Source organism: Cetorhinus maximus, chromosome 6 (genome assembly GCF_964194155.1).
Source record: "Cetorhinus maximus chromosome 6, sCetMax3.hap1.1, whole genome shotgun sequence".
Lineage (NCBI taxonomy): Eukaryota > Metazoa > Chordata > Chondrichthyes > Lamniformes > Cetorhinidae > Cetorhinus > Cetorhinus maximus.
In genome coordinates this window covers 73,202,635-73,229,720 of record NC_135884.1, presented here as the reverse complement: position 1 = coordinate 73,229,720, position 27,086 = coordinate 73,202,635, and the positions used below count along the sequence as shown (strand labels likewise).

The 27,086-nt window shown below is 43.7% G+C and overlaps 1 protein-coding gene across 3 annotated transcripts in view; it reads left to right on the top strand.

Moving 5' to 3' along the window:
- mst1 (macrophage stimulating 1) overlaps window positions 1–27,086 on the top strand; it is a 225,434-nt gene that overhangs the window by 155,190 nt on the left and 43,158 nt on the right. For 2 of the 3 annotated variants that reach the window (XM_078543850.1, XM_078543849.1), the window contains exons 10-11: window positions 5,545–5,647; window positions 13,138–13,274. The exons of the other annotated variant lie outside the window; for it this stretch is intronic. In XM_078543850.1, coding sequence (XP_078399976.1) covers window positions 5,545–5,647; window positions 13,138–13,274 — 240 coding nt within the window. The remainder of the gene's footprint in view (window positions 1–5,544; window positions 5,648–13,137; window positions 13,275–27,086) is intronic. 3 annotated transcript variants of the gene reach the window in all.

The window sequence follows — 27,086 nt, the reverse complement described above, 5'->3', positions numbered from 1 at the left end:
CTGAGGGCTTTGGCTTCAGGTGGTTTTATACAATGTTTACTAATTCCTCAAAAGTCTTCACGTCGGGGGTGTTGGGTGACGTGAGGCTGTGGATCAGCCTATACGTTTGGCTCCCGCATGTGGACAAAAGAATCGCCCTATTCTCGTCCTCCCCCCGCGATGTCATTAGCGGTAAAGAAGAATGCTAGGCATTCGACATAATGAGAGCAGCCATTGGAGACGGGGTTGAATGGTTCAAGATGCCCAAACCGCGGCATACTCGATGACTGAGGAGACTGCGCTTTCAAACAGCTTTCGAGGTAGTGGCGAAGTAACGTAGCTGGCTTACCAGTTGATTGCCGTCAATTGATCTGGTTTATTCTCATCGTCAAGTTTCTGTTTTTGGTTATGAGGTCAACTAACCACATTCTCTTAAAGGTACATAGCACTCCACTTTACCACACAGAGAGAAAGAGAGAGGCAGAGAGAGTGAGAGGGGCAGAGAGAGAAAGAGATAGAAAGTGAGAGAGAGAGTGAGAGAGACAGAGAGAGAGCGAGAGAGGCAGACAGAGAGAGAGAGGCTGAGAGAGAGAGACAGAGACAAAGAGAGAGACAGATGGAGAGAGAGAAAGAGACCGAGACAGATGGAGAGACAGCGAGAGAGTGAGAGAGAGAGAGCACTGTATGAGTGAGGACTGTCTGGCCTCTCACTTTGTGCTCAATACGATTTGCAGTTTCCCTTGGCACTATTTTGAAGAGCAGGCATCTCCTTCATTTCCTGGCCAATTTATACTTCAACCAACATCACTAAATCACATGATCTGTTCATTATCAGATTGCCACTTGGCTGCCCTGTTTGTTATATCAGGCCCAGGGCTACATTTCAATGACTGTGAAGCTCTTTAAGATATCATGTGTGTTGCAAGGTTTGTTCAGTGTCTCACTAAGGGTTCTGGAGGCTTATATGGTTGAATATTAAGTGTTTATTAACAACTCATAACTAAATACATCTCTAAGAATAGTCCTGACTAGGTACTATTCCCTATGCTGGCTTCTGCTAGACTACTGCTGTACTCAGTCCACTATCATGTGACTCTCTACATCATAATATGGACAGTACTGTTATCCAATCTCACATTAACCCTTTTTATGCCGAACACCATTATACTACACTTCCCCCTCAAGTATTTTCCCAAGCATATTTCCATGCTACCCCTTCTCGCCCCCCCTCAAGCCTCTGACTTTATAAATTCAGACAGCCTGGAGGCTTTACAATTCTTCCAGATCTTGTTCTTGTCACTTTCGGAATAGTGGTAGACTCAGTGGCTTTGGGCAGATTTTGTTGGTTCAGAGTTGGAATCGTAGGCTGGGATTTTCTGTGCCTGCTGGTGTCGGGCGTGTTTGGTGGTGTGAGCAAACAATATGGCGTGATCGGTTTCATGATGGCGGGAAACCGGTTTGCGATCATCCGCTCAGCCCGCCAATGGTGGCCACTTTTTCTGCCATTGGACGTCGGGAACCAGCGTATCATTGTAAGCCCAGCTGCTGGAAACCACCCCGCCCACCACTGGATCGTCCAACCACATCAGCGAGAAAACACGCCAGTGCAGAATCCATCTTGACAAGTGTGACATGCAGAAGTCGGGACTCACCCACCAGGGCCTTGCTCACATTGTGGACATTCAAAAAGCAGAAGATTCTGGAGCTCGACAGCAACGGGACCCTAGAGGAATATCCATGGCATGCTGGGTGGATTCTCATGGCTGTGCTGTGAAGCAGTTCATGGGAGTTGGAAAGTCACCATTGACGCTCACAATGAACGATGATCGAGGGGGTGGGAGAGGAAGGTCTAGGATCAGCTGGGAGAGGAAGAGGTGTCGGGAGGTGTGAGGTTGGGAGGGAGGGAATGAAAGCATCGGGGGGAGGATGGGAGTGAGGGCAAGGAGTACGGGGTGGGTGGAGGGGGTAACGGGGCAGAAGATGGCAAATGGAGAGGTAAGTGTAAGGGGGTCGTAAGGTGTAAGGGAAGGAGTATGGAGAGGGGAAGGAGTGTGGAGAGGGGAGGGAGTCCAGGGGGAGGAAGGAGTGCGGAGAGGGGAGGGAGTCCATGGGAGGAAGGAGTGCGGAGAGGGGAGGAAGTAAGGGTGGAGGAAGAAGTAAGAGTGGAGGAAGCAGTCGGGAAGGGGAAAGAAGTCAATTTGGAGGAAAAAGTAAGGGTATCTGAGGGAGTCAGGAAGGAGGAAGAAGTAAGGCTGGAGGAAGCGGTAAAGCTGGAAGGAGTCAAGAGGGGGGAAGGACTAATGGTGGTGGTAGAAGTCAGGGTGGAAGAAGGAGTCAGGAAGGGGGAGGGACTAAACAGGGGGGTAATTCAAGAGTGTGGGAGGACTAAGCGGGGAGGAAGTGGTTCTGGGGGGTGAAGGGGTGCGAAGGGGGAAGGGGTGAGCTGGCTGGCTGAGGGTATTAGTCCCTTGGCAGAGCTCCCTGTGAACTAAATTATAGATAATAGTGCAGTGTAGCAGAGTCAAAAGCAGGAGAGAGAGCACTCACAGTTGTGTTGAGAGAGGGATGATGCGTTGCAGGATTCTCAGGTGAGTGTTCGCTGCCGACCTCACCGTCATCACAGGCATGGTCCCCGTCCTCACCAGTCAGCGTGATGGCTGCTCCTCAAAGTGAGTGAGGGGCTTAATGTGGGCCACTCCACCCCCGGTCTGGGATCTCTCCCTGCTGGTGTGAGCAGGCTTCTCCTGCATGGAAACAGATGGAGAGAGTGTGAACAGGACACATGGCACTGTGTGGAATGTTTGTGTGGTGAGCAGAGCCATGGACAGGATGAGGACATGAGCTCCAGTGGGTATGATCCTGATGGAGATGTGAGGGTGTGTGTGAGAGTTAGTGGTGTTGTCCCTTGAGGTGTGAGATCCCTGTGGATGTGTGATGGGTTTGTGAGTGTGGGAGTTAAGAGTGATGAGAAGAGTGACTTACCCTGGCAGAACAGCGGAGATCATTCATCCTGTAGCGGCACTGGGTGGCTGTCCTCGTTTGCAGGGCATTGGCGCTGACCACCACTGCCACCGCCTTCCATGCTGGATTGGTGATGCTGCTGCCCATCCTGCGGCCAGAGCGGGGGTAGAGGACATCATGGTGGGCCTCCATGGCGTCCAAAAGGCACTCGATTGATGCATCATTAAACCTGGGGGCTGCAGTCTTTTTGCCTTTTGTGGACATCTTCCCCGCAGTAGTCTCGGGCTGGAAGCACTGAGATGCATGCACGCGACTGGACTTTAAATATGGTGCCCGGCATGATGAAGCGGTGTGGCGATGGCCTGGCGGCCGAATGAGAGCCCATCCACCATCGAAATGGCCTGTTTCCCGGGAATACATAACTAATGCAGTGGATTTGGGATGACATTTTACCCGCCCGCTATCGCACTGAGTGCAAATCTGGGACGATTCTGCCCATAGTATTTGGAATTTCCAGTACTTGGTTGTCACCATCTGATTTGCTTTTTGCGCTGTTTGGAATTGAAATTCTCTTTATCGACAACCCGTTTGCTTTGTTCAGACACCGGGTTTGTCCCGTTCCTTCCAGAATGAATGTTCACTCTGTTCATTGATAGAGTGGACTCATGTTTTCTTCCTCCATGGGGTCTGCCATGTTTTTCCTGGCAGTTGATGTTTCAAAACTGAAATTTTCATTTCCATTTGTTTCACAATTTTAGCCAAATATTTGTTTACTCCTTTATATTGCAGTTCTTTCTCAAGCCGGTTAATCTTTTTATTCAGCTCAGCATCTACTCTGGTGGGTCCAGTTGTCTTTGTTCTGAGTTATCTGTGGAATCCTTATACAAGCTTAACAACTTCACCTGGGTGTTCCATTCCTTTCGGATTTTTAAAAATTCGTTAGATCCTCAAACTGTTTCTTAGAACTTTCCTTTTCTGCTTTCAAAGTCTGGATTTGCTCTTTTACACTGCATATCTCATCTTTCAGGTTCTTCAGATTGGATCGAAGTTCAAGAATTTCAACAGTTTTGGTTGTTAATTCTGCATTCAACCAATGTTTCTGATTCATCAGCAATCCCTTTTCCTGTTCCGGGCATTTTTCACAATACTTACTAGAGTCTTCTGATACTTGAAGTTCACCCAGTTCTAACCTTTCATTAGTAAACTCATCTTCCATACTTGAAAGCTGGTTCTCTACACTGAACAGTTTTGCCTTAGCAGAGCCTAATTCCTCTGTGCTACCTTTCAAGCCCATATTCTTTAATTCTACATCTGCTAATTGTTTCTAAGACACTTCATGCTCCTTTGTGGGAACTTCTACTTTCTCTTACACCTGTTCAAATTTTTCTTGACATTCTGGGTTCTTAATTTTCATTCCAGCCATTACATTTTGCCACAGCTCAATGGTTCTCAGTACGTTTGAGGCATCCAGTGCTTTTCCTACCAGTTCCTTGTTCTTCAGCATTGGGTTTACATTTTTTGATCTTATTTTTGTCTTTTCTTTCTCTGTCTGCAGCAGAGCTTTGCCTTTATCCTTCATTTTGGTTTCATGGTTGGCTAGGTCTGTCTCCAGTAAAGTCTTGTTTCAGTTCTGTAATTGCACTACTCATGGTTTCAATATCCACTGGCAGCTTGGAAAGCTCTACAGCTTTTCCTTTCAATGCTTCCTCTTTTTCATTCAGCTGTTTCTTCAGCCTAACAATACCATGTTCATCTTCTCTTTCAATTGGGTATGCTGCAGAAAAGGTAGAGAGCTCATTTTCTGACTGTTGAATTGGAGCTGCAGGTTTCCTACCTTTTGTTGCTCCTGTACACAAGAATTGTTCATCTTTCCCTTTTCTTCCTGCAGTCTTTCACTTTGCAGTTCGACCTCTGCATACTTCCCCATCACATTTTTCTCACACTCATCTTTTTCATGCATAGCATTAACAAACTTGCTTTCCATTTCTTCATCTATCTCTTTGGAAATGTAATGTTTTCCCACGTTTTCTTCCAAATGTTTAACTGTTTTCTTCAGCTCTGCAGTCTCTTTCTCGTACCCCTCGGCTTCCTCCTGGAATATGGAACATTGCTGAGTCTTCTCTGCCAACTGGCTCTTCAATTTGTTCAGAGTGACATTAAATTCATTTTGCTTCTCTTCATAACTTTCCAGAGGAACAAACTTTGACATGAGGGATCCTTGTAGTGTGTGAAGGTCCTTCACCAGGTTTTTCTTTTCTTTGAGAAACTCAATTGCTTAGTCTTGAGTTTTCTTGTAATTCAACAGAGTTCCTCAACTTTGTTCTGCTGTTCTTCCATTCTGCTGTTCAAGGCAGTTTTCATTTCTTCATGTTGCTCTCCAGTCCCACATTATCACTTGCTATGGCCAACACCCTTATACTACAATATGCTCATGAAAGATGCTATATCAATGAAAGTCTTCCTTTATACTGTAGTGGGGTAGTGGGAGGGGGCGGAGGGGTGATACATACTCTTCAGCAGCAGCCATCCTGAGAGTATTGCTCTGAAATTCTTCCTAACTAGCAGCAGAGTAACCGATTTATACTGAATCCTGTCACTTCACAGACTGTTACCATGGAAATGGGACAACATACAGAGGAGTTGTGAGTAAAACTAGGAAGGGAATCCCCTGCCAGATGTGGAACTTCAATGGACATCAGGCATCGCGGTACGGTAACATTACATTGTTCAAAATCCTCGAGTGAATGACTGGAATTAGAATATCACTTAGAGAGGTTCTTTAATACAGAGAGCAGAGTATTACTGGGATTAGTGTTAATCACAGGGACTGTGTGTATTACTGGGATTAGTGTTAATGACATGAACTGTGTGTATTACTGGGGTTAGTGTTAATCACAGGGACTGTGTGTATTACGGGAGTTAGTGTTAATCACAGGGACTGTGCATATTACTGGGGTTAGTGTTAATCACAGGGACTGTGCATCTTACTGGGGTTAGTGTTAATCACAGTGACTGTGAATATTACTGGGATTAGTGTTAGTCACAGGGACTGTGTATTACTGGATTAGAGTCAATGGCAGGAACTGTGTGTATTGATTAGTGTTAATGACGGGGCTGTGTAGATTATTGGTATTAGTCTTAGTCCGAGGGGCTGTGCATTACTGGGATAAGGATTAATCGCATCGACTGTGCATTACTGGGATTAGCGTTAATCACAGTGACCGTGTATTACTGAGATCAGTGTTAATCACAGTGACTTTGTATTACTGGGATTAGTATTAACCACAGGGGTAAGGTACATTACTGGAATTATTGTTAACCGCAGGGTCTGTATATTGCTGGGATTAGAGTTAATGGCAGGGATTGTATGTATTGATTAGTGTTAATGACAGGAACTGAATATATTAATGGGATTAGTGGTAATCTGAGGGGTTGTGCATTACTGGGATTAGTGTTAATCACAGGCACAGTGTATTACTGTGGTTAGTGTTAATCACAGGGACCATGTGTATTGCTGGGTTTAGTGTTAATCACAGGGACTTTGTATTACTGGGATTAATGTAAATCATAGGGAGTATGTATATTACCGGGGTAAGTGTTAATCACAGAGACTGTATATTACAGGGATTAGTGTTAATCACAGGGACTGTGTATATTACAGGGATTAGTGTTAATCACAGGGACTGTGTATATTACTGGGATTGTTGTTAGTCACAGTGACTGTGTATTACTGGGATTAGTGTTAATCACAGGGACTGTGTGTATTGCTGGGATTATTGTTAATCACAGGGACTGTGTATTGTTGGGTTAGAGTCAATGGCAGGAACTGTGTGTATTGATTAGTGTTAATGACAGGAACTGTGTATATTACTGGGATTAGTGTTAATCACAGGCACTTTGTATATTACTGGGATTGTTGTTAATCACAGTGACTGTGTATTACTGGGATTAGTGTTAATCACAGTGACTGAATATTACTGAGATTAGTGTTAATCACAGGGACTGTGTATTTCTATGATTAGTATTAACCACAGGGATAGTGTATATTACTGGAATTATTATTAATCACAGGGACTGTGTATTACTGGATTAGAGTCAATGGCAGGAACTGTGTGTACTGATAAGTGTCAATGACAGGGACTGTGTATATTATTGGGTTTCGTGTTAATCACAGGGATTGTTTATATTGCTGGGATTAGTGTTAATCAGTGACAGTAAATATTACTGGGATTAGTGTTAATCACAGGGACTGTGTATTTCTATGATTGGTGTTAACCACAGGGTTAGTGTATATTACTGGAATTATCATTAATCACAGGGACTGTGTATTACTGGATTAGAGTCAATGGCAGGAACCGTGTGTATTGATAAGTGTCAATGACAGGGACTGTGTATATTATTGGGTTTCGTGTTAATCACAGGGATTGTTTATATTGCTGGGATTAGTGTTAATCACAGTGACTGTGAATATTACTGGGATTAGTGTTAATCACAGGAACTGTGTATTTCTATGATTGGTGTTAACCACAGGGATGGTGTGTATTACTGGAATTATTATTAATCACAGGGGCTGTGTATTACTGGATTAGAGTCAATGGCAGGAACCGTGTGTATTGATAAGTGTCAATGACAGGGATTACTGGGATTAGTCTTAGTCTGAGGGGCTGTACATTACTGGGATTAGTGTTAATCATCGGCACAGTGTATTACTGATTTTAATGTTAATCAAAGGAACTGTGTGTATTACTGGGGTTAGTGTTACCCACAGGGTCTGTGTATTACTGGGATTAATGTTAACCACTGGGACTGTGTATAATATTGAGATTAGTGTTAATCACAAGAATTGTATATTAATGGGATTAAAGTTAATCGCAGGGACTTTGTATATTAGTGGAATTAATGTTAATCACAGGGATTGTGCATTACTGGAATTAGTGTCAATCACAGGAAATGCATGTATGACTGTGATTAGTATTAATCACTGAGATTTTGTATTACTGTGATTATTATTAATGACAGGCACTGTATATATTACTGGGTTTGGTGTTAATTACATTGACTGTGTACATTGCTGGGATTACCGTTCATCTCAAGGTCTGTGTATTACTGGGATTACTGTTAATCACAGGGACTGTGTATAATACTGAGATTAGTGATAATCACAAGGACTGCATGTGTTATCGGGGTTAGTGTTAATCATAGAGATTGTTTATATTGCTGGGATTAGTGTTAATCACAGGCACTATGTATATTACTGGGGTTAGTGTTAATTACAAGGACTGTGTATTACTGGGATAAGGATTAATCACATCGACTGTGCATTACTGCGATTAGCGTTAATCACAGTGACCGTGTATTACAGAGATTAGTGATAATCACAGTGTCTTTGTATTACTGGAATTAGTGTTAACCACAGGGGTAAAGTACATTACTGGAATTATTGTTAACCTCAGGGTCTGTATATTACTGGGATTAGAGTTAATGGCAGGGACTGTATGTATTGATTAGTGTTAATGAGAGGGACTGAGTATATTAATGGGATTAGTGGTAATCTGAGGGGTTGTGCATTACTGGGATTAGTGTTAATCACAGGCACAGTGTATTACTGGGGTTCGTGTTAATCAAAGGGACACTGTGTATCACTGGGTTTAGTGTTAATCACAGGGACTGTGTGTACTACTGGGATCAATGCTTTCACAGGGACTGTGTATATTACTGAGATTAGTGTTAATCACAGGGACTGCGTGTATTACCAGGGTTAGTGTGAATCACAGGGATTGTGTATATTACTGGGATTGTTGTTAATCACAGTGACTGTATTACTGGGATTAGTGTTAATCTCATGGACTATGTGTATTACTGGGATTAGTGTTAACCACAGTGACTGTGTATTACTGGGATTATTGTTAATCACAGGGATGTGTTATTACTGGGATTAGTGGTAACCACAGTGACTGTGTATTACTGGAATTATTGTTAATCACAGGGATGTGTATTACTGGGATTAGTGTTAATCACTGGGACTGTGTATTACTGGGAATAGTGTTAATCACAGGAACTTGTAAATTACCAGGATTAGTGTTAATCACAGGGACTGGGTGTATTACCATGGTTAGTGTTAATCATAAGGACTGTATATTACTGGGATTAGTGTTAATCACAGGGATTGTGTATATTACTGGGATTAGAGTAAATCACAGGGACTGTATATTATTGGGATTAGTGTTAATCAAAGAGGGTGTGTATATAACTGTAAATAGCGTTAATCACAGGGACTGTGTATATTAGTGGAAATATTTTTACTCACAGGGACTGTGTATATTACTGATATTGGTGTTAATCACAGGGTCTGTGTATTACTGGGATTGGAGTTAATCTCGGGGACTGCGTCTATTACCAGGGTTAGTGTTAGTCACATGGGGGAGAATTTTCTTCCTGTCAGGGGAGTAGGATGGGGGCGGGTGTGTGCGCAGCCGATCGCCACCCGCGGTCGGATGTGTGCTGCCATTTTACGTGTGCGGGCCAGTTTAGGACCGCACAGCGTGATGCGCACCCGGAATTGCTGAGTGCTCCCTGTGCGGGCAGGGGGAGTAGGCATGTGCACGAAAGAGCGCAGAAATCTCCCCGAAGCATCAGGGAGATTAGTTTGATTTTTAAAAATTAAGATAAAGAAAAAAAATTTAAGACATGTCCCCTCATGGGACAGTGTCACATGAGCTGGGACATGTCTATGAATTTTATTAAAATTTTTTATTAAAGTTTAAAATCCTTCATGAAACTCACCCCGCCTGTGGATGAGGTTTCATGAAAAATGCGAAGGCTGCCTGGGCTTTTTGCCTGCCCGCCAACCTTAAATTTGGACAGGCAGCTCTGTTAAGTCTTTTAATTAGCTTTTAAATAGTCTTCATAGGCCTTTGACAGTTCTGCCGAAATGAAAATCGGAATGGCATGCAGTGACATCGGGACACACGCCAAACGTCACCGCATGTCATTTTAAGCGTTGGCAAGTGGGGCCCGCCCCCACACGCCGACTCGAAGATTCTGGCCACGGAACTTGCATATTACGGGGATTAGTGTTAATCACAGGGACTGTATAGATTACTAGGATTAGTTTTAATCGCAGGGACTGTGTGTATTACTGTGATTAATGTTAATCTCAGGGACTGTGTATATTTCTGAGATTAGTGTTAATCACAGGGACTGTGTGAATTATCGGGGTTAGTGATAATCACAGGGACTGTATATTCCTGGGATTAGTGTTAATTACAGGGACTGTATATTACTGGGATTAGTGTTAATCACAGGGACTGTATGTTACAGCAATTAGTGTTACTCACAGCGACTGTGTGTACTGCTGCGATCAATATTAGTCACAGGGACTGTGTATATTACTGCGATTAGTGTTAATCACAGGGACTGCATGTATTACCCCGGTTAACGTTAATCACAGGGTCTGTGTGTATTACTGGGGTTAGTGTTAATCACAGGGACTGTGCACATTACTTGGATTCATATTACTCACAGGGTCTGTGTATATTACTGGAATTACTGTTAATCACAGTGACTGTGTATTATTGGAATTAGTGTTAATTACAGGGACTGCGTGTATTACTTGGATTATTGTTAATGACAGGGACTGTGCATATTATAGGGATTAGCGTTAATCACAGGGACTCTGCATTACTTGGATTAGTGTCAATCACAAGGAATGTGTGCATGACTGGGATTAGTGTTGATCACAGTGACTGTGTGTATTACTGGAATTACTGTTAATGACAGGAACTGCGTATAATACTGCAATTAGTGTTAATCATAATGACTGTGTATATTACTGGGATTAGTGTTAATCACAGGAACTCTGTATATTACTGGGAATGGTGCTAATCACAGGGACTGTGCATATTACTGGGATTTGATTTAATGGCTGGAACTGTGTGCATTGATGAATTTTAATGACAAGACTTTGTAGTTTACTGGGTTAGTGTTAATCAGGGTGACTGAGTATTGTACTGGAATTATTTTTAATCACAGGGACTATGCGTTACTGGGATTAGAGCTAAAGGGAAGAACTGTGCATATTGATTAATGTTAATGACACGGACTATGTATATTACTGGAATTAGTGTGAATCACAGGGTCTGTGTATTTAAAAGGAATTAGTGTTAATCAGACGGACTGTGCATTACTGGGATTAGTGTTAATCACAGGGACTGTGTAAATTACTGGGATTAGTGTTGATCACAGGGACTGTGTATATTACTGCGATTAGTGTTATTCACAGGGACTGTGTATTACTGGGATTTATGTTAATCACAGGGACCGTATAATTGACTGGGATTAGTGTTAATCATAGGGACTGCTGTATTATTGTGGTTAGCAATAATTGCAGGGACTGTGTATATTACTGGGATTAGAGTTAATGGTAGGAACTGTTTGTATTGATTGGTGTTAATGACAGGGACTGTGTAGATTACTGGGATTAATGTTAATCACAGGGACTGTGTCTATTACTGGGATTAGTGTTAATCACAGTAACTGTGTTATCCAGGGATTAGTGTTAGTCACAGGGACTGTGTATAGTACTGGGATTAGTGTTAATGAAGGGGACTGCGTGTTTTACCAGGGTTCGCGCCAATCACAGGGATTGTGTATATTACTTGCATTAGAGTTAATGGCAGGAACTGTTTGTATTGATTGGTGTTAATGACAGGGACTGTGTAGATTACTGAAATTAGTGTTTATCACAGGGACTGCGTGTATCACCGGGGTTAGTGTTAATCACGGGGATTGTGTATATTGCTAGGATTAGTGTTAATCACTAGGATAATGTATTACTGGGATGAGAGTTAATGAAAGGAACCGTGTCTATTACTGGTGTTAGTGTTAATCACAGGGACTGTGCACATTGCTTAGACTAGTGTTAATCACAGGGACAGGATATTACTGGGATTACTGTTAATCACAGGGACTGTGTGTATTTCCTGGATTATTGTTAATGGCAGGTACCGTGTATATCACTGGGATTAGTGTTAATGACTGGGACTGAGTGTATTACCGTGGTTAGTGTTAATCACAGGGACTGTGTATATTACTGGGATTAGTGTTAATCGCAGGGGGTATGTATATTACTGGGATTAGTGTCAATCGCAGGGGGTATGTATATTACTGGGATTAGTGTTAATCACAGGGACTTTATGTTACTGGGATTAATGTTAATCCCAAGGTCAATGTATAATACTGGGATTATTGTTAATCACAAGTGCTGTGTATTACTGGCATTGGTGTTACTCACAGGGACTATGTATGTTACTGGGATTAATGTAGTCACAGGGACTGTGTATTACTGGGTTTAGGTTTAATGGCAGGAACTGTGTGTATTGATTAATTTTAATGACAGGGACTGTGTAGATTACTGGGATTAGTGTTAGTCAGAGGGATTGTATATTTTACTGGGATTAGTGTTAATCACAGGGACTGTATATTGCTGGGATTAGTGTTAATTACAGGGGCTGTGTATATTACTGGAATTATTTCTAATGACATGGACTGTGTGTTACTGGCATTAGAACTAATGGCAGGAACTGTGAGTATTGATTAATGTTAATGACGGGGACTGTGTATATTACTGGGATTAGCGTTAATCACAGGGACTGTACATTACTGGGATTTGTGTTAATCAGAGGGACCATGTAAATTACTGAGATTAGTGCTAATCTCAGGGACTGTGTGTATTACTGGGGTTACTGTTAATCACAGTGATCATGTGTATTACTGAAATTCGTTTTAATCTTAGGGACTATGTATAATACTGGGATCAGTGTTAATCACAGGAACTATATATATTGCTGAGATTAGTGTTAATCACAGCGATTGTGTATATTACTGGGATTGGTGTTAATCAAAGAGATTGTGCATATTATTGGGATTAATGTTATCTTCATGGAAAATGTCTGTTATTGCGATTAATGATATTCTCAGGGGTTGTAGCATTCCTGGGGATTGTGCGTACTTCAAGGTTTGTACATATTATTGTTAACCTCATTGGTTGCTTTATACTACTGGGATTAGTTGTAATTTCAGGGTTTATGTTTATTTGTGGAATTTGTGTCAATTTCAACATTGCTGAGTATATTATTCTGTTTGTGCCATGTATTGAAGCCAACATATTGACATTTTTTTTCAAATCTTTTCCCATAGAGTCAGTGCTGAGAGCCACCCTGGTGCTGGCCTTCTGAAAAACTATTGTCGAAACCCTGATGGTGACAGTCACGGGCCCTGGTGTTACACCACTGATCCCAAAGTGCAGTGGGATTATTGTGCCATCCGTACCTGCAGTAAGAGAGCAACTGTTCTTCTTCACAGGCTGAATGGGGATTAGGAATTCAAACATCTCTTCACAATACAAGTAGGACAGCAGTGATCACAGTGCAAATGGAAACTACTTCAGAGCTGGCATCTCAGAGTACAGGCAAAGATATTATTGTATAAAGGATATAGTTTTTCACAATATAGACACAGAGGTAGTGTCAAATGTTAAAGAGACAGTGTCCCACGTTGCAGGCACAGAGACGGTGTCACACATTACAGAGATAGTGTCACACATTACAGAGATGGTGTCACACAATACAGAGACAGTGTCACACAATACAGAGATAGTGTCACACAATACAGAGATGGTGTCACACAATACAGAGACAGTATCACACAATACAGAGACAGTGTCACACATTACAGAGACAGTGTCACACATTACAGAGATGGTGTCACACAATACTGAGACAGTATCACACAATACAGAGACAGTGTCACACAATAGAGAGACAGTGTCACACGCTACAGAGACAGTGTCACACGCTGCAGAGACAGTGTCACACGTTACAGAGACAGTGTCACACGTTACAGAGACAGTGTCACACTTTACAGAGACAGTGTCACACAATACAGAGACAGTGTCACACATTACAGAGACAGTATCACACATTACAGAGACAGTATCACACAATACAGAGACAGTGGCACACATTACAGAGACAGTATCACACATTACAGAGACAGTATCACACATTACAGAGACAGTATCACACAATACAGAGACAGTGGCACACATTACAGAGACAGTGTCACACAGTACAGAGGTAACATCACCGTTACCGACATAGGATGGAATCATCCGCTCCCGCTGCCCTCGGGCATCATGTTGGGCAGGGGGGGAACAATATGGCGAAAAGGCCAAAAATCAGTTTTATGCCGTTGTGAAACCAGTTTGCAATCATCCGCTCCACCCGTCAATGGCAGGCCGCGTTTCCCCCTGCCACACGTTGGGAACATCATTTCAATACTTTCATATCTCAAGGTAAGCCCTGCCCACCGGAATCACTCCCCCATGATGGATCATCTGAGCAATCACGCTGACATGTTTCACAACTGAACATAAGCGACGTGCACTTGGTGGGCTGCACTTTGCTTGCGACTTCGAGGTTTGTGTGCCTACCTTGCTGCGGGCAGCACTCGCAGTCATCAGCGCCAGGCTTCACAGGCAGTACCACATCACTTTGAGGGGGACTCACAGGCAGGTCCCTACCTATAAGGCAGTGGTGACTTTTCAATGGCTGCAGGGCTAGGGCTTGCTTGGGGAAAGGGGAGAAGTGACCTCAGGCAAGGGAAGAGGCTGCAGGGTGAGGGCTGTATTGGGGAAGGTGGGTATCCCAGGGTGTGTGTTGGAGCACATGTTGATCTGTGCAAGTGGCCTCAAAAGGTGAGGGCTGAGGAGTCAGTCTCCAGAGGAGATGAGGCCAGATGGAGGTGTGAGGGTGTGAGTGAGAATGGGTGGTGATACCCCTTGAGCTGGCAGTGAGTGAGATGCCAGTGAATGTGTGATGGGCTCAAGTGTGTGAGTTTAGAATGATGAGGTGGTTGCTTTATCCTGGCGGTACAGATGTGATCATTCATCCTCTATCTGCACTGGATGGCCAATCTCTTCTGTGTAGCATTGGCACTGATCACCTCTGCCACTGCCTGCCAAGCTGCAGTGGTGAGATTGCTGGACCTCCTGTGGCCAGAGTGGGGGTAGAGGACATCACGAGGGGCTCCAAAAGGCATTCCCGCGACAGGTCATTGAACTCTGTTTGCTTTTCAGGGCCATGGCTTCACTGGAGCAGGCCTGGGCTGAAGCATTGATAACTGTGTGCACAGCTGCTGTTTAGATATGGCATCTAGAGTGAGGAAACAGTGAGATAACAGTGTGGTGGGCGGTTCAGAGACCGCCCGCCAGTGAGACGTGTTTCCTGTGGCTGCATCATTAAGGAGGCAGGAAGCGGATGATGCAGCGTGAAAATCCGCCATTGCGATCGGAAGGTAAAATGTCTTTTCTCATGCCTGCTACCTCGCTTAGTGCAAATCTGGGACAATTCCATCCATAGTGTCATACATTACAGAGATAGTGTCACTCTTAACAGAGATAGGGTCACATATTACTGAGACAGCATCATATATTACAGAGATAATATCCCACATTACAGAGATAGTATCCCACATTACAGAGATAGTATCCCACATTACTGAGATAGTATGCCACATTACTGAGACAACATCATACATTACAGAGATAGTATCCCACATTACTGAGATAGTATCCCACATTACTGAGACAGCATCATACATTACAGAGATAGTATCCCACATTACTGAGATAGTATGCCACATTACTGAGACAACATCATACATTACAGAGATAGTATCCCACATTACAGAGATAGCATCATACATTACAGAGATATTATCCCACATTACTGAGATAGTATCCCACATTACAGAGATATTATCCCACATTACTGAGATAGCATCATACATTACAGAGATAGTATCCCACATTACTGAGATAGTATCCCACATTACAGAGATAGTATCCCACATTACAGAGATAGTATGCCACATTACTGAGATAGCATCATACATTACAGAGATAGTATCCCACATTACAGAGATAGTATCCCACATTACTGAGATAGCATCATACATTACAGAGATAGCATCATACATTACAGAGATAGTATCCCACATTACAGAGATAGTATCCCACATTACTGAGATAGCATCATACATTACAGAGATAGTATCCCAAATTACAGAGATAGTATCCCACATTACTGAGATAGCATCATACATTACAGAGATAGCATCATACATTACAGAGATAGTATCCCACATTACAGAGATAGTATGCCACATTACTGAGATAGCATCATACATTACAGAGATAGTATCCTACATTACTGAGACAGCATCATACATTACAGAGATAGTATCCCACATTACAGAGATGGTATCCCACTTTCCAGAGATAACATCATACATTACAGAGATAGTATCCCACATTATTGAGCTAATATCCCACATTACAGAGATAGTATCCCACATTACTGAGATAGTATCCCACATTACTGAGATAGTATCCCACATTACTGAGATAGTATGTCACATTACTGAGACAGCATCATACATTACTGAGATCATATCCCACATTACTGAGATCATATCCCACATTACTGAGATCATATCCCACATTACTGAGATAGTATGCCACGTTACTGAGATAGTATGCCACATTACTGAGATAGTATCCCACATTACTGAGATAGTATGCCACATTACTGAGACAGCATCATACGTTACAGAGATAGTATCCCACATTATAGAGATAGTATCCCACATTACAGAGATAGTATCCCACATTACTGAGATAGTATGCCACATTACTGAGACAGCATCATACGTCACAGAGATAGTATCCCACATTACAGAGATAGTATCCCACATTACAGAGATAGTATCCCACATTACAGAGATGGTATCCCACATTACAGAGATGGTATCCCACTTTCCAGAGATAATATCATACATTACAGAGATAGTATCCCACATTATTGAGCTAGTATCCCACATTACAGAGATAATATGCCACGTTACTGAGACAGCATCATACATTACTGAGATCATATCCCACATTACTGAGATCATATCCCACATTACTGAGATAGTATGCCACATTACTAAGATAGTATGCCACATTACTGAGATAGTATGCCACATTACTGAGACAGCATCATACATTACAGAGATAGTATTCCACATTACTGAGACAGCATCATACATTACAGAGATAGTATCGCACATTACAGAGATAGTATGCCACATTACTGAGATAGTATTCCACATTACTGAGACAGCATCATACATTACAGAGATAGTATCCCACATTACAGAGATAGTATGCCACATTACTGAGATAGTATGCCACATTACTGAGACAGCATCATACATTACAGAGATAGTATCCCACATTACAGAGATAGTATGCCACATTACTGAGATAGTATGCCACATTACTGAGATAGTATGCCACATTACTGAGACAGCATCATACATTACTGAGATAGTATGCCACATTACTGAGACAGCATCATACATTACAGAGATAGTATCCCACATTACTGAGAGAGTGGCACAAATTACAGAGAACTCTCACCTTCGGGAAGAGCAGTCGGAGTGGCATCTCTGCGGGAGACACGTAGAGCGGGGAGAGAATAAATACAGCCCAGGGAGCGCGGCCTACATCACTCACCTTCAGGATGAGCAGTCGGAGAGGCAGGCCTGTCAGCTGCTCGGAACCAGCCCACACTGAGTTCGAAAGGAGAGTGTAAAAAAACAAATTGTGATGTCACAGGAAAGAAGCACTTTGATTGGTTGGCGAAGAAGCTAGCTGTTTGATGAGTATCTGGTGAGTATCTAGCAAGTGTTTAAGGTTTATTCTATTCCTAAGGTTTAAAATAAAGTGGGAACTGTACTTTTTTTAAGGTTTATTAAGTAGGGCCAAGTAATATAAAGTGAATAGAAGTAAACTAAAGTAAAATAAAGTAAACATAAAAGAAGTAAATTGAAGGCATGGCAGGATAGCTCGGTCATGTGGAATGCACACCCTGTAATATGTGGGAAGTTGTGGATGCTCCCAATGTCCTAGACAACCACATGTTCAGGAAGTGTCACCAGCTGCAGAACCTTGAGCTCTGGGTTTCAGAGCTCGAGTAGTGGCTGGAATCAAATTGGCGCATCCATGAGTCTGAGAGCTACGTGGATAGCACATTCAGAGAGGTGGTCACACCGCAGCTTAAGAGCCTGGAGGTAGAAAGAGAATGGGTGACCACCAGGCAGTCCAAGAAAATTAGGCAGGTAGTGCAGGAGTCCCCTGAGGTCCTGCTCACCAATCAGTTTTCCATTTTGGATACCGGTGAGGGCGCTGGTTCTCTGGAGGAGTGCTGTCAGAGCCAAGTTTGCAGCACTACGAGAGGCTCAGCTGTGCTGGAGGGGAGGAGGAAGAAAGGAAGAGCTATGGTGACTGGGGATTCATTAGTTAGGGGAACAGACAGGTGTTTCTGTGGCCATAGACATGACTCCAGGATGGTATGTTGCCTCCCTGGTACCAGGGTCAAAGATGTCACAAAGCGGCTGCAGGACATTCTTCTAGGGGAGGGTGATCAGCCAGAGGTCATGGCTCATGTTGGTACCAATGACTTATGTAGGGAAGGAGATGATGTCCTGAAAGCAGACTTAGGGAGCTAGGAAGGAGATTGAAAAGCAGGAACTCTAAAGCAGTAATCTCAGGATTACTCCCAGTCCCATGTGCAAGTGAGTATAGAAATAGGAGAATTGAAAGATTAAACCAGCTGGAAAATTGGTGTAGGAGGGAGGACATCAGATTTCTGAGGCATTGGGACCGGTTCTGGGGAAGGTGGGACCTATACAAGCCAGACGGCCTACAGCTGAACAGGACTGGGGCAAATATCCTCGCAGGGAGATTGGCTAGTGCTGTTGTGGGGGGCGGGGTTGGGGTTCAAACTAAATTGGCAGGGGTTTGGAACCTGAGGGCAAATCAGAGCAGGGAACAGGTGATGGAGAATTAGTGAGTGACTGTGAAAGACAGAAGCAGCACAGGTTAATAAGTGTACAGCACAGGAATGTGGCAGTGTTAAAAAGTATATATGTAAATGCAAGGAGCATCGTAAATAAAGCCGATCAGCTGAGGCCACAGATAGACACATGGCAGCATGACATGATTGTTATAACGGAAACTTGGCTTAAAGAAGGGCAAAAATGGCAGCTCATTATCCCTGGATATAGATTTTTCAGGCAGGATAGGGAGGGGGATAAAAAAGGTGGGGGTGTAGCATTATTGGTTAAAGAATCAATTACAGCCATGAGGAAGGATGATATACTAAATGAAACATCAAATGAGGCCATATGGGTTGAACTTAGGAATAAAAAAGAGGCAGCCACACTGCTAGGAGTGTACTATAAACCCCCAAAGCGTAGAAGGGAGTTAGAAGAGCATATATGTAGACAGATTTCTGAGTGCAAAAACAATAGGGCAGTAATTGTTGGAGATTTCAACTACCCTAATATCAACTTGGGTATGAACAGTATGAAGGGCACAGAGGGAACTGCATTCAAGAGAACTTTCTCAGCCAGCACGCAACAAGCCCAAAGAGAGGGGGCACAATTCTAGATTTAGTCTTAGGAAATGAAGCTGGGCAAGTGGATGAAATAGCAGTGGGTGACCATTTTGGAGATAGTGACCATAATATAGTTAGATTTAGCATCATTATGGAAAAGGACAAAGGAGTGAAAGTTCTAAATTGGCAGAAGATAAATTTTACGAAGCTGAGAGGTGAGCTGATGAGAGTGGGCTGGATACAGCTACTACAATGGAAGCAGTGTCAAATCAGTGGGAGGCATTCCAAAGTGAGATTCTACAGGCATAGTGTAGACATGTCCCCACAAAGAAAGAGTGGTGCTTCCAAATCTAGATTTCCCTGTTTATCCAGAGCATACAAGCCACGATAAAGCAGAGAAAAAAAGCTTATGACAGTCATAAAAGACTTAATACTGTAGAAAGCCTAGAGGAATGTAGGAAGTACAGGGGTGAAGTAAAAATGGAAATTTGGAAAGCAAAGAGAGGATACGAAAAGATATTGACAGGTAAAATCAAAGAAAACCCAAAGATGTTTTGCCAGTACATTAAGATCAAGAGAGTAACTAAGGAAAGGGTAGGGCCTATTAGAGATGTACATGGTAACTTGTGCGTTGATGCTGAAGATGTGGGCAGGGTTCTTAATGAGTACTTTGTCCCGGTCTTCACTATGGAGAGGGATGATACAGATACCCTAGTTAATGAGGAGGAGTGTGAAACATTAGATACAATAAGCATAGTGAGAGGGGATGTACTGGAGGGACTGACATCCTTGAAGGTGAATAAATCATGAGGGCCAGATTGATTGTATCCCAGGCTGTTAAAGGAAGCCAGGAAAGAAATAGCAGATGCTCTGAGGATCATTTTCCAATCCTCACGAGATACAGGCAAGGTACCAGAGGATTAGAGGTCTGTGACCATTGTACCATGATTTAAAAAGGGTGCGAGGGATAGGCCAGAAAAATTCAGGCCGGTCAGTCTGACTTCAGTGGTGGGCAAATTATTGGAATCAATTTTGAGAGACAGGATAAACTTAGAAAGGTATGGATTGATCAGGGATAGTTAGCATGGTTTTGTTAGGGGAAGATCGTGTCTTCCTAACTTAATGGAATTTTTTGAGGAATTAACAAGGAGGATGGATGAGGGTAGTGTAGTGGATGTTGTCTACATGGATTTCAGTAAGGCATTTAACAAGGTCCCACATGGCAGACTGGTCAGGAAAGTGAGATCTCATGGGGTACAGGGGAAGGCGGCAGGTTGGATCCAAAATTGGCTCAGTGACAGGAACCAAAGGGTAATGGTCGACGGATATTTTTGCAAATGGAAAACAGTTTCCAGTGGTGTTCCACAGGGCTCAGTGTTGGGGTCCTTGCTGTTTGTTGTATATATTAATGATTTGATGAAATGTGGGAGGTATGATCGGGAAATTTGCAGATGACACAAAAATTGGCTGTGTAGTTGTTAGTGAAGAGGATAGCTGTGGACTCAGAATGATATCAATGATTTAGTTGAGTGGCAAAAAAGTGGCAAATGGAATTCAACCCAGAAAAGTGTGAGATAATGTATTTGGGGAGGGCAAACAAAGCAAGGGAATACTCAATAAATGGGGGGATACAGAGGAAGTGAGAGATCTTGGATTGCATGTCCACAGGTCCCTGAAGGTGGCAGGACAGGTGGATAAGGTAGTAAAGAAAGCATATGGAATGCTTTCCTTTTTTGGATGAAGTATTGAATACAAAAGCAGGGGTGTAATGATGGAACTGTATAAAATGCTGATTAGGCCATAGCTAGAATTTTGTGTACAGTTCTGGTCACCACATTACAGGAATTGTTCTGGAGGGAGTACAGAAGAAATGTACAAGAATGTTGCCAGGGCTTGAAAATTGCAGCTATGAGGAAAGATTGGATAGGCTAGGGATGTTTTCCTTAGAACAGAGGAGGCTGAGGGGTGACCTGATTGAGGTATACAAAATTATGAGGAGCCTAGATAGGGTAGACAAGAAAGACTTGTTACCAGGAGGCATAGATTTAAAGTGATTGGTGGAAGGATTAGAGGGGACATGGGGAAAAACTTATTCACCCAGAGGGTGGTGGGCATCTGGAATTCACTGCCTAAATCGGTAGTTGAGGCTGAAACACTCAACTCACTTAATAGGTACTTAGATCTGCATTTAAGCACTGTAACCTGCAAGGTGACAGACTAGGTGCTGGAAAATGGGATTATAATGAGCAGCTAGTTTCTTTTTCATCTTTGTCTGTCCGGCACAGACATGGTGGGCTGAATGGCCTCATTCGGCGCCTTAACTTTTCCACTTTCTAAATAGAGTCGCTCATTACAGAGATAGGGGGAGGCTGTGGTGTAGTAATGCAGAGACCCAGGGTAATGCTCCAGGGATCTGGGTCTGAATCCTGCCACGGCAGATGGTGGAATTTGAATTCAAAATTAAAAGTCTAATGATGACCATGAATTGTTGTAAAAACCCTCCCTAGGAAAGGAAATCTGCCATCCTTAACTAGTCTGGCCAACATGTGACTCCAGACCCACAGCAATGTGGTTGACTCTGAAATGGCCTAGCAAGCCCCTCAGTTGTATCAAACTGCTACAAAGTCACAAAAAGGGAAAGAAACCAGACGGACCACTCGGCGTCGACCTAGGCAATCGCAGCCCTTTCGACACTGCAAAGTCCTCCTTGCTAACATCTGGGGGCTAATGCCAAAATTGGGAGAGCTGTCTCACAGGCTAGTCAAGCAACAGCCTGGCATAGTCATCCTCATGGAATCATACCTTACAGATAGTGTCCCAGACTCCACCATCACCATCCCTGGGTATGTCCTGTCCCACTGGCAGGACAGGCTCAGTAAAGGTGGTAGCACAGTGGTATAAAGTCGGGAGGGAGTTGCCCTGGGAGTCCTCAACATTGACTCTGGACCTCATGAAGTCTCATGGCATCAGGTCAAACATGGGCAAGGAAACCTCCATCTGATTACCAGGTACCGCCCTCCCTCAGCTGATGAATCAATGCTCCTCCATGTTGAACACCACTTAGAGGAAGCATTGAGGGTGACAAGGGCACAGAATATACTCTGGGTGGGGGACTTCAATATCCATCACCAAGAGTGGCTCGGTAGCACCACTACTGACCGAGCTGGCCGAGTCCCAAAGGGCATTGCTGCTAGACTGGGCCTGCGGCAGGTGGTGAGGGAATCAACAATAGTGAAAAACATACTTGACCTCATCCTCACTAACCTGCCTGCTGCAGATGCATCTGTCCATGACAGTATCGGTAGGAGTGGCCACTGCACAGTCATTGTGGAGACGAAGTCCCACCTTCAGATTGAGGATACCCTCCATCATGTTGTGTGGCACTACCATCGTGCTAAATGGGATAGATTTCAAGCAGATCTAGCAACTCGAGACTGAGCATCCATGAGGCACTGTAGGCCATCAGCAGCAGCAGAATTGTACTCAAAACATAATCTGTAACCTCATGGCCTGACATATCCCCCACTCTACCATTACCATCAAGCCAGGGGATCAACCATGGTTCAATGAAGAGTGCAGGAGGACATGCCAGGAGCAGCACCAGGCATATCAAAAAATGAGGTGTCAACCTGGTAAAGCTAAAACACAGGACTATCTGTGTGCCAAACATCATAAGCAGCAAGTGATAGACAGAGCTAAACGATCCCACAGCCATTGAAATTCTACAGTCCTGCCACATCCAGTCGTGAATGGTGGTGGACAATTAAACAACACACTGGAGGAGGAGGCTCCACAAATATCCCCATCCTCAATGATGGGGGAGCCCAGCATATCAGTGCAAAAGATAAGGCTGAAGCATTTGTGACAATCTTCAGCCAGAAGTGCCCAGTGGATGATCCATCTCGAACTCCTCTCGAGGTCCCCAGCATCACAGATGCCAGTCTTCAGCCAATTCGATTCACTCCACATGAATGGCTGAAGGCACTGGATACTGCAAAGGCTATGGGCCCTGACAATATTCTGGCAATAGTGCTGAAGACTTGTGCTCCAGAACTTGCTGTGCCGCTAGCCAAACTGTTCCAGCACAGCTACAACACTGGCATCTACCCGGCTATCCGAAAAATTGCCCAGGTATGTCCTGTACACAAAAAGCAGGACAAATCCAACCCGGCCAATTACCACCCCATCAGTCTACACTCCATCATCAGTAAAGTGATGGAAGGGGTCATCACCGGTGCTATCAAGCGGCACTTGCTTAACAATAACCTAGTCAATGACGCCCAGTTTGGGTTCTGCCAGGGCCAATCAGCTCCTAGCCTCATTACATCCTTAATTCAAACATGGACAAAAGAGCTGAACTCCACAGGTGAGGTGAGAGTGACTACCCTTCACATCAAGGGTGGCATTTGACCAAGGGTGGCATCAAGGAGCCCTAGCAAAACTGGAGTCAATGGGAATCAGGAGGAAAACTCCCTGATGGTTGGAGTCATACCTAGCACAAAGGAAGATGGTTGTGGTTGTTGGAGGTCAGTCATCTCAGCTCAAGGACATCACTGCAGGAGTTCCTCAGGGTAGTGTCTCAGCCCAACCATCTTCAGCTGCTTCATCATTGACCTTCTTTCCATCATAAGGTCAGAAGTGGGGATGTTCGCTGATGATTGCACAATGTTCAGCAGCATTCGCGACTCCTCAGATACTGAAGCAGTCCATGTCCAAATGCTGCAAGACCTGGACAATATCCAGGCTTGGGCTAACAAGTGGCAAGTAATATTCACGCCACACAAGTGTCAGGCAATGACCATCTCCAACAAGAGAGAATCCAACCATCGCCCCTTGATGTTCAATGGCATTACCATCACTGAATCCCCCACTATCAACATCCTTGGGGGGGTTACCATTGACCATTGAACTGGACTGGACTGGCAATTTAAATACTGTGGCTACAAGTATTGTCGGAATCGTGCGACGAATAACTCGCCCCTTGACTCCGCAAAGCCTGTCCACTATCTACAAGGCACAAGTCAGGAGTGTGATGGAATACTCCCCATTTGCCTGGATGAGTGCAGCTCCAACAACACTTAAGAAGCTTGACACCATCCAGGACAAAGCAGCCGCTTGATTGGCACCACATCCACAAACATTCAGTCCCTCCCCCACCGACGCACAGTAGCAGCAGCGTGTACCAACGACAAGATGCACTACAGGAATTCACCAAGGCTCCTTTGACAGCACCTTCCAAACCCATGACCACTTCCACCTAGAAGAGCAAGGGCAGCAGATAGATGGGAACACCACCACCTGGAAGTTCCCCTCCAAGTCACTCACCATCCTGACTTGGAAATATATCGGCTGTTCCTTCACTGTCGCTGGGTCAAAATCCTGGAGCTCCCTTCCTAACAGCACTGTGGGTGTACCTGCACCACATGGACTGCAGCGGTTCAAGAAGGCAGTTCACCACCACCTTCTCAAGGACAACTAGGAATGGGAAATAAATGCTGGCCCTGCCAGCAAAGCCCACATCCCGTGAATGAATAAAAAAAGTCAGGCCTGTGTAACAGAATTCTGAACATGTGCAACATCTGCCTGAATATGCGTAACAACCGCCTGAACTTGTGGAACAGCAGTCTGAGCTTGTGTAACAGCAGCCTGATCAGGAATAACAGCAGTCTGAAATTGTGTATCAACAGTCTGAACTTGTGTAACAGCAGCCTGAGCTGTAACCATAGTCTGAATGTGTGCATAACTGTCTGGACATGTGTAACAGCAGCCTAAATGTTTGTAACTGCAGTCTGAAGATGTGTAATGGCACTCTGAACATGAGGAACAGCAGGCTGACCTTGTGTAACAGCAGTCAGAACATGTGGAACAGGAAGCGGACCTCATTTATTAACAATCTGAAATTGTGCATCAACTGTCTGAGCTTGTGTAACAGCAGTCTGACCTTTTGTAGCAGAATTCTGAACTTGTGTAACAGCAGTCAGACCTTGTGTAACAACAGTCTGAACTTGTGTAACAGCAGTCTAATCTTGTGCAACTGCCATCTGAGCTGGTGGAACAGGATTCTGAACTTATGTTGCAACAGTCTGAAAGTGCATGACAGCAGCCTGAACATATGTAACAGCAGTCTGAACTTGTGCAGCAGCAGTTTGAACTTGTGCACCTGCGGTCTGAGCTTGTGTAACAGCAATCTGAACATGTGCGACAGCTGTATGAATGTGTGAAACAGTTGCCTGAACATGTGGAACAGCTGTCTGAACTGGTGTTTCAACAGTCGGAACTTGTGTAAGAACAGTCCGAGCTTGTGTAACAGCAGGTTCAACTTGTGTAACAGGAGTTTGAGCTTGCGAAACAGCAGTTTGAACTTGTTTAGCAGCAATCTCAATAGGTGTTGCAGCAGTCTGAGCTTGTGCAACATCAGTCTGAAATTATGTATCACAAGTCTAAACTTGTGTAACAGCAGTCTGAAGTTGTGTAACAGCAGTCTGAGCTTGTGTAACAGCAGTATGAACTTGTGTAACAGCAGGCTGAACTTGTGTAATGCCAGTCTGAACTTGTGTAGCAGCAGTCTGAACTCATGTAACAAAAGTCTGAACTCGTGTAACAGCAGTCTGAACTCGTGTAACAGCAGTCTGAACTCATGTAACAGAATTCTGAACAAGTGTAACAGCATCCTGAACAAGTGTAACAGCATCCTGAACAAGTGTAACAAGAATCTGAACTTGTGTATCAGCAGTCTGAACTTGTGTACCAGCAGTCTGAACTTGTGTATCACAAGTGTGAACTTATGAAACAGCAGTCTGAACTTGTGTATCACAAGCCTGAACTTGTGAAACAGCAGTCTGAACATGGGCAATTGCCATCTGAGCTTGTGGAACAGCATTCTGAATTTGTGTAGCAACAGTCTGAAAGTGTGTAACAGCAGTCTGAACATGTGAAAGCAGCAGTGTGAATTTGTGCAACTGCAGTCCAAGTGTAACAGTCTGAACATATGCAGCAGCTGTCTGAATGTGTGGAACAGCTGCCTGAACATGTGTAACAGCAGTCTGAATATGTGTGACAGCAGTCTGAGCCTGTGTAACAACAGTCTGAACTTGTTTAACAGCAGTCTGAGCTTGTGTAACAGCAGTCTGAGCCTGTGTAACAGCAGTCTGAACTTGTGTAATAGCAGTCTGAGCCTGTGTAACAGCAGTCTGAACTTGTGTATCACAAGTCTGAACATGTGTAACAGCAGTCTGAACATGTGTAACAGCAGTCTGAACTTGTATAACAGCAGTCTGAGACTGTGTAACAGCAGTCTGAACTTGTGTATTATAAGTCTGAACTTGTGTATCACAAGTATAAACATGTGTAACAGCTGTCTGAGCATGTGTAACAGCAGTCTGAACATGTGTAACAGCAGTCTGAACATGTGTAACAGCTGTCTGAGCCTGTGTAACAGCAGTCTGAACTTGTGTATCACAAGTCTGAACATGTGTAACAGCAGTCTGAAATTGTGTAACAGCAGTATGAACTCGTGTAACAGCAGTCTGAACTTGTGTATCACAAGTCTGAACATGTGTAACAGCAGGCTGAACATGTGTAACAGCAGTCTGAACTTGTGTATCACAAGTCTGCAGTCTAAACCTCTGCAAATGCCATTTG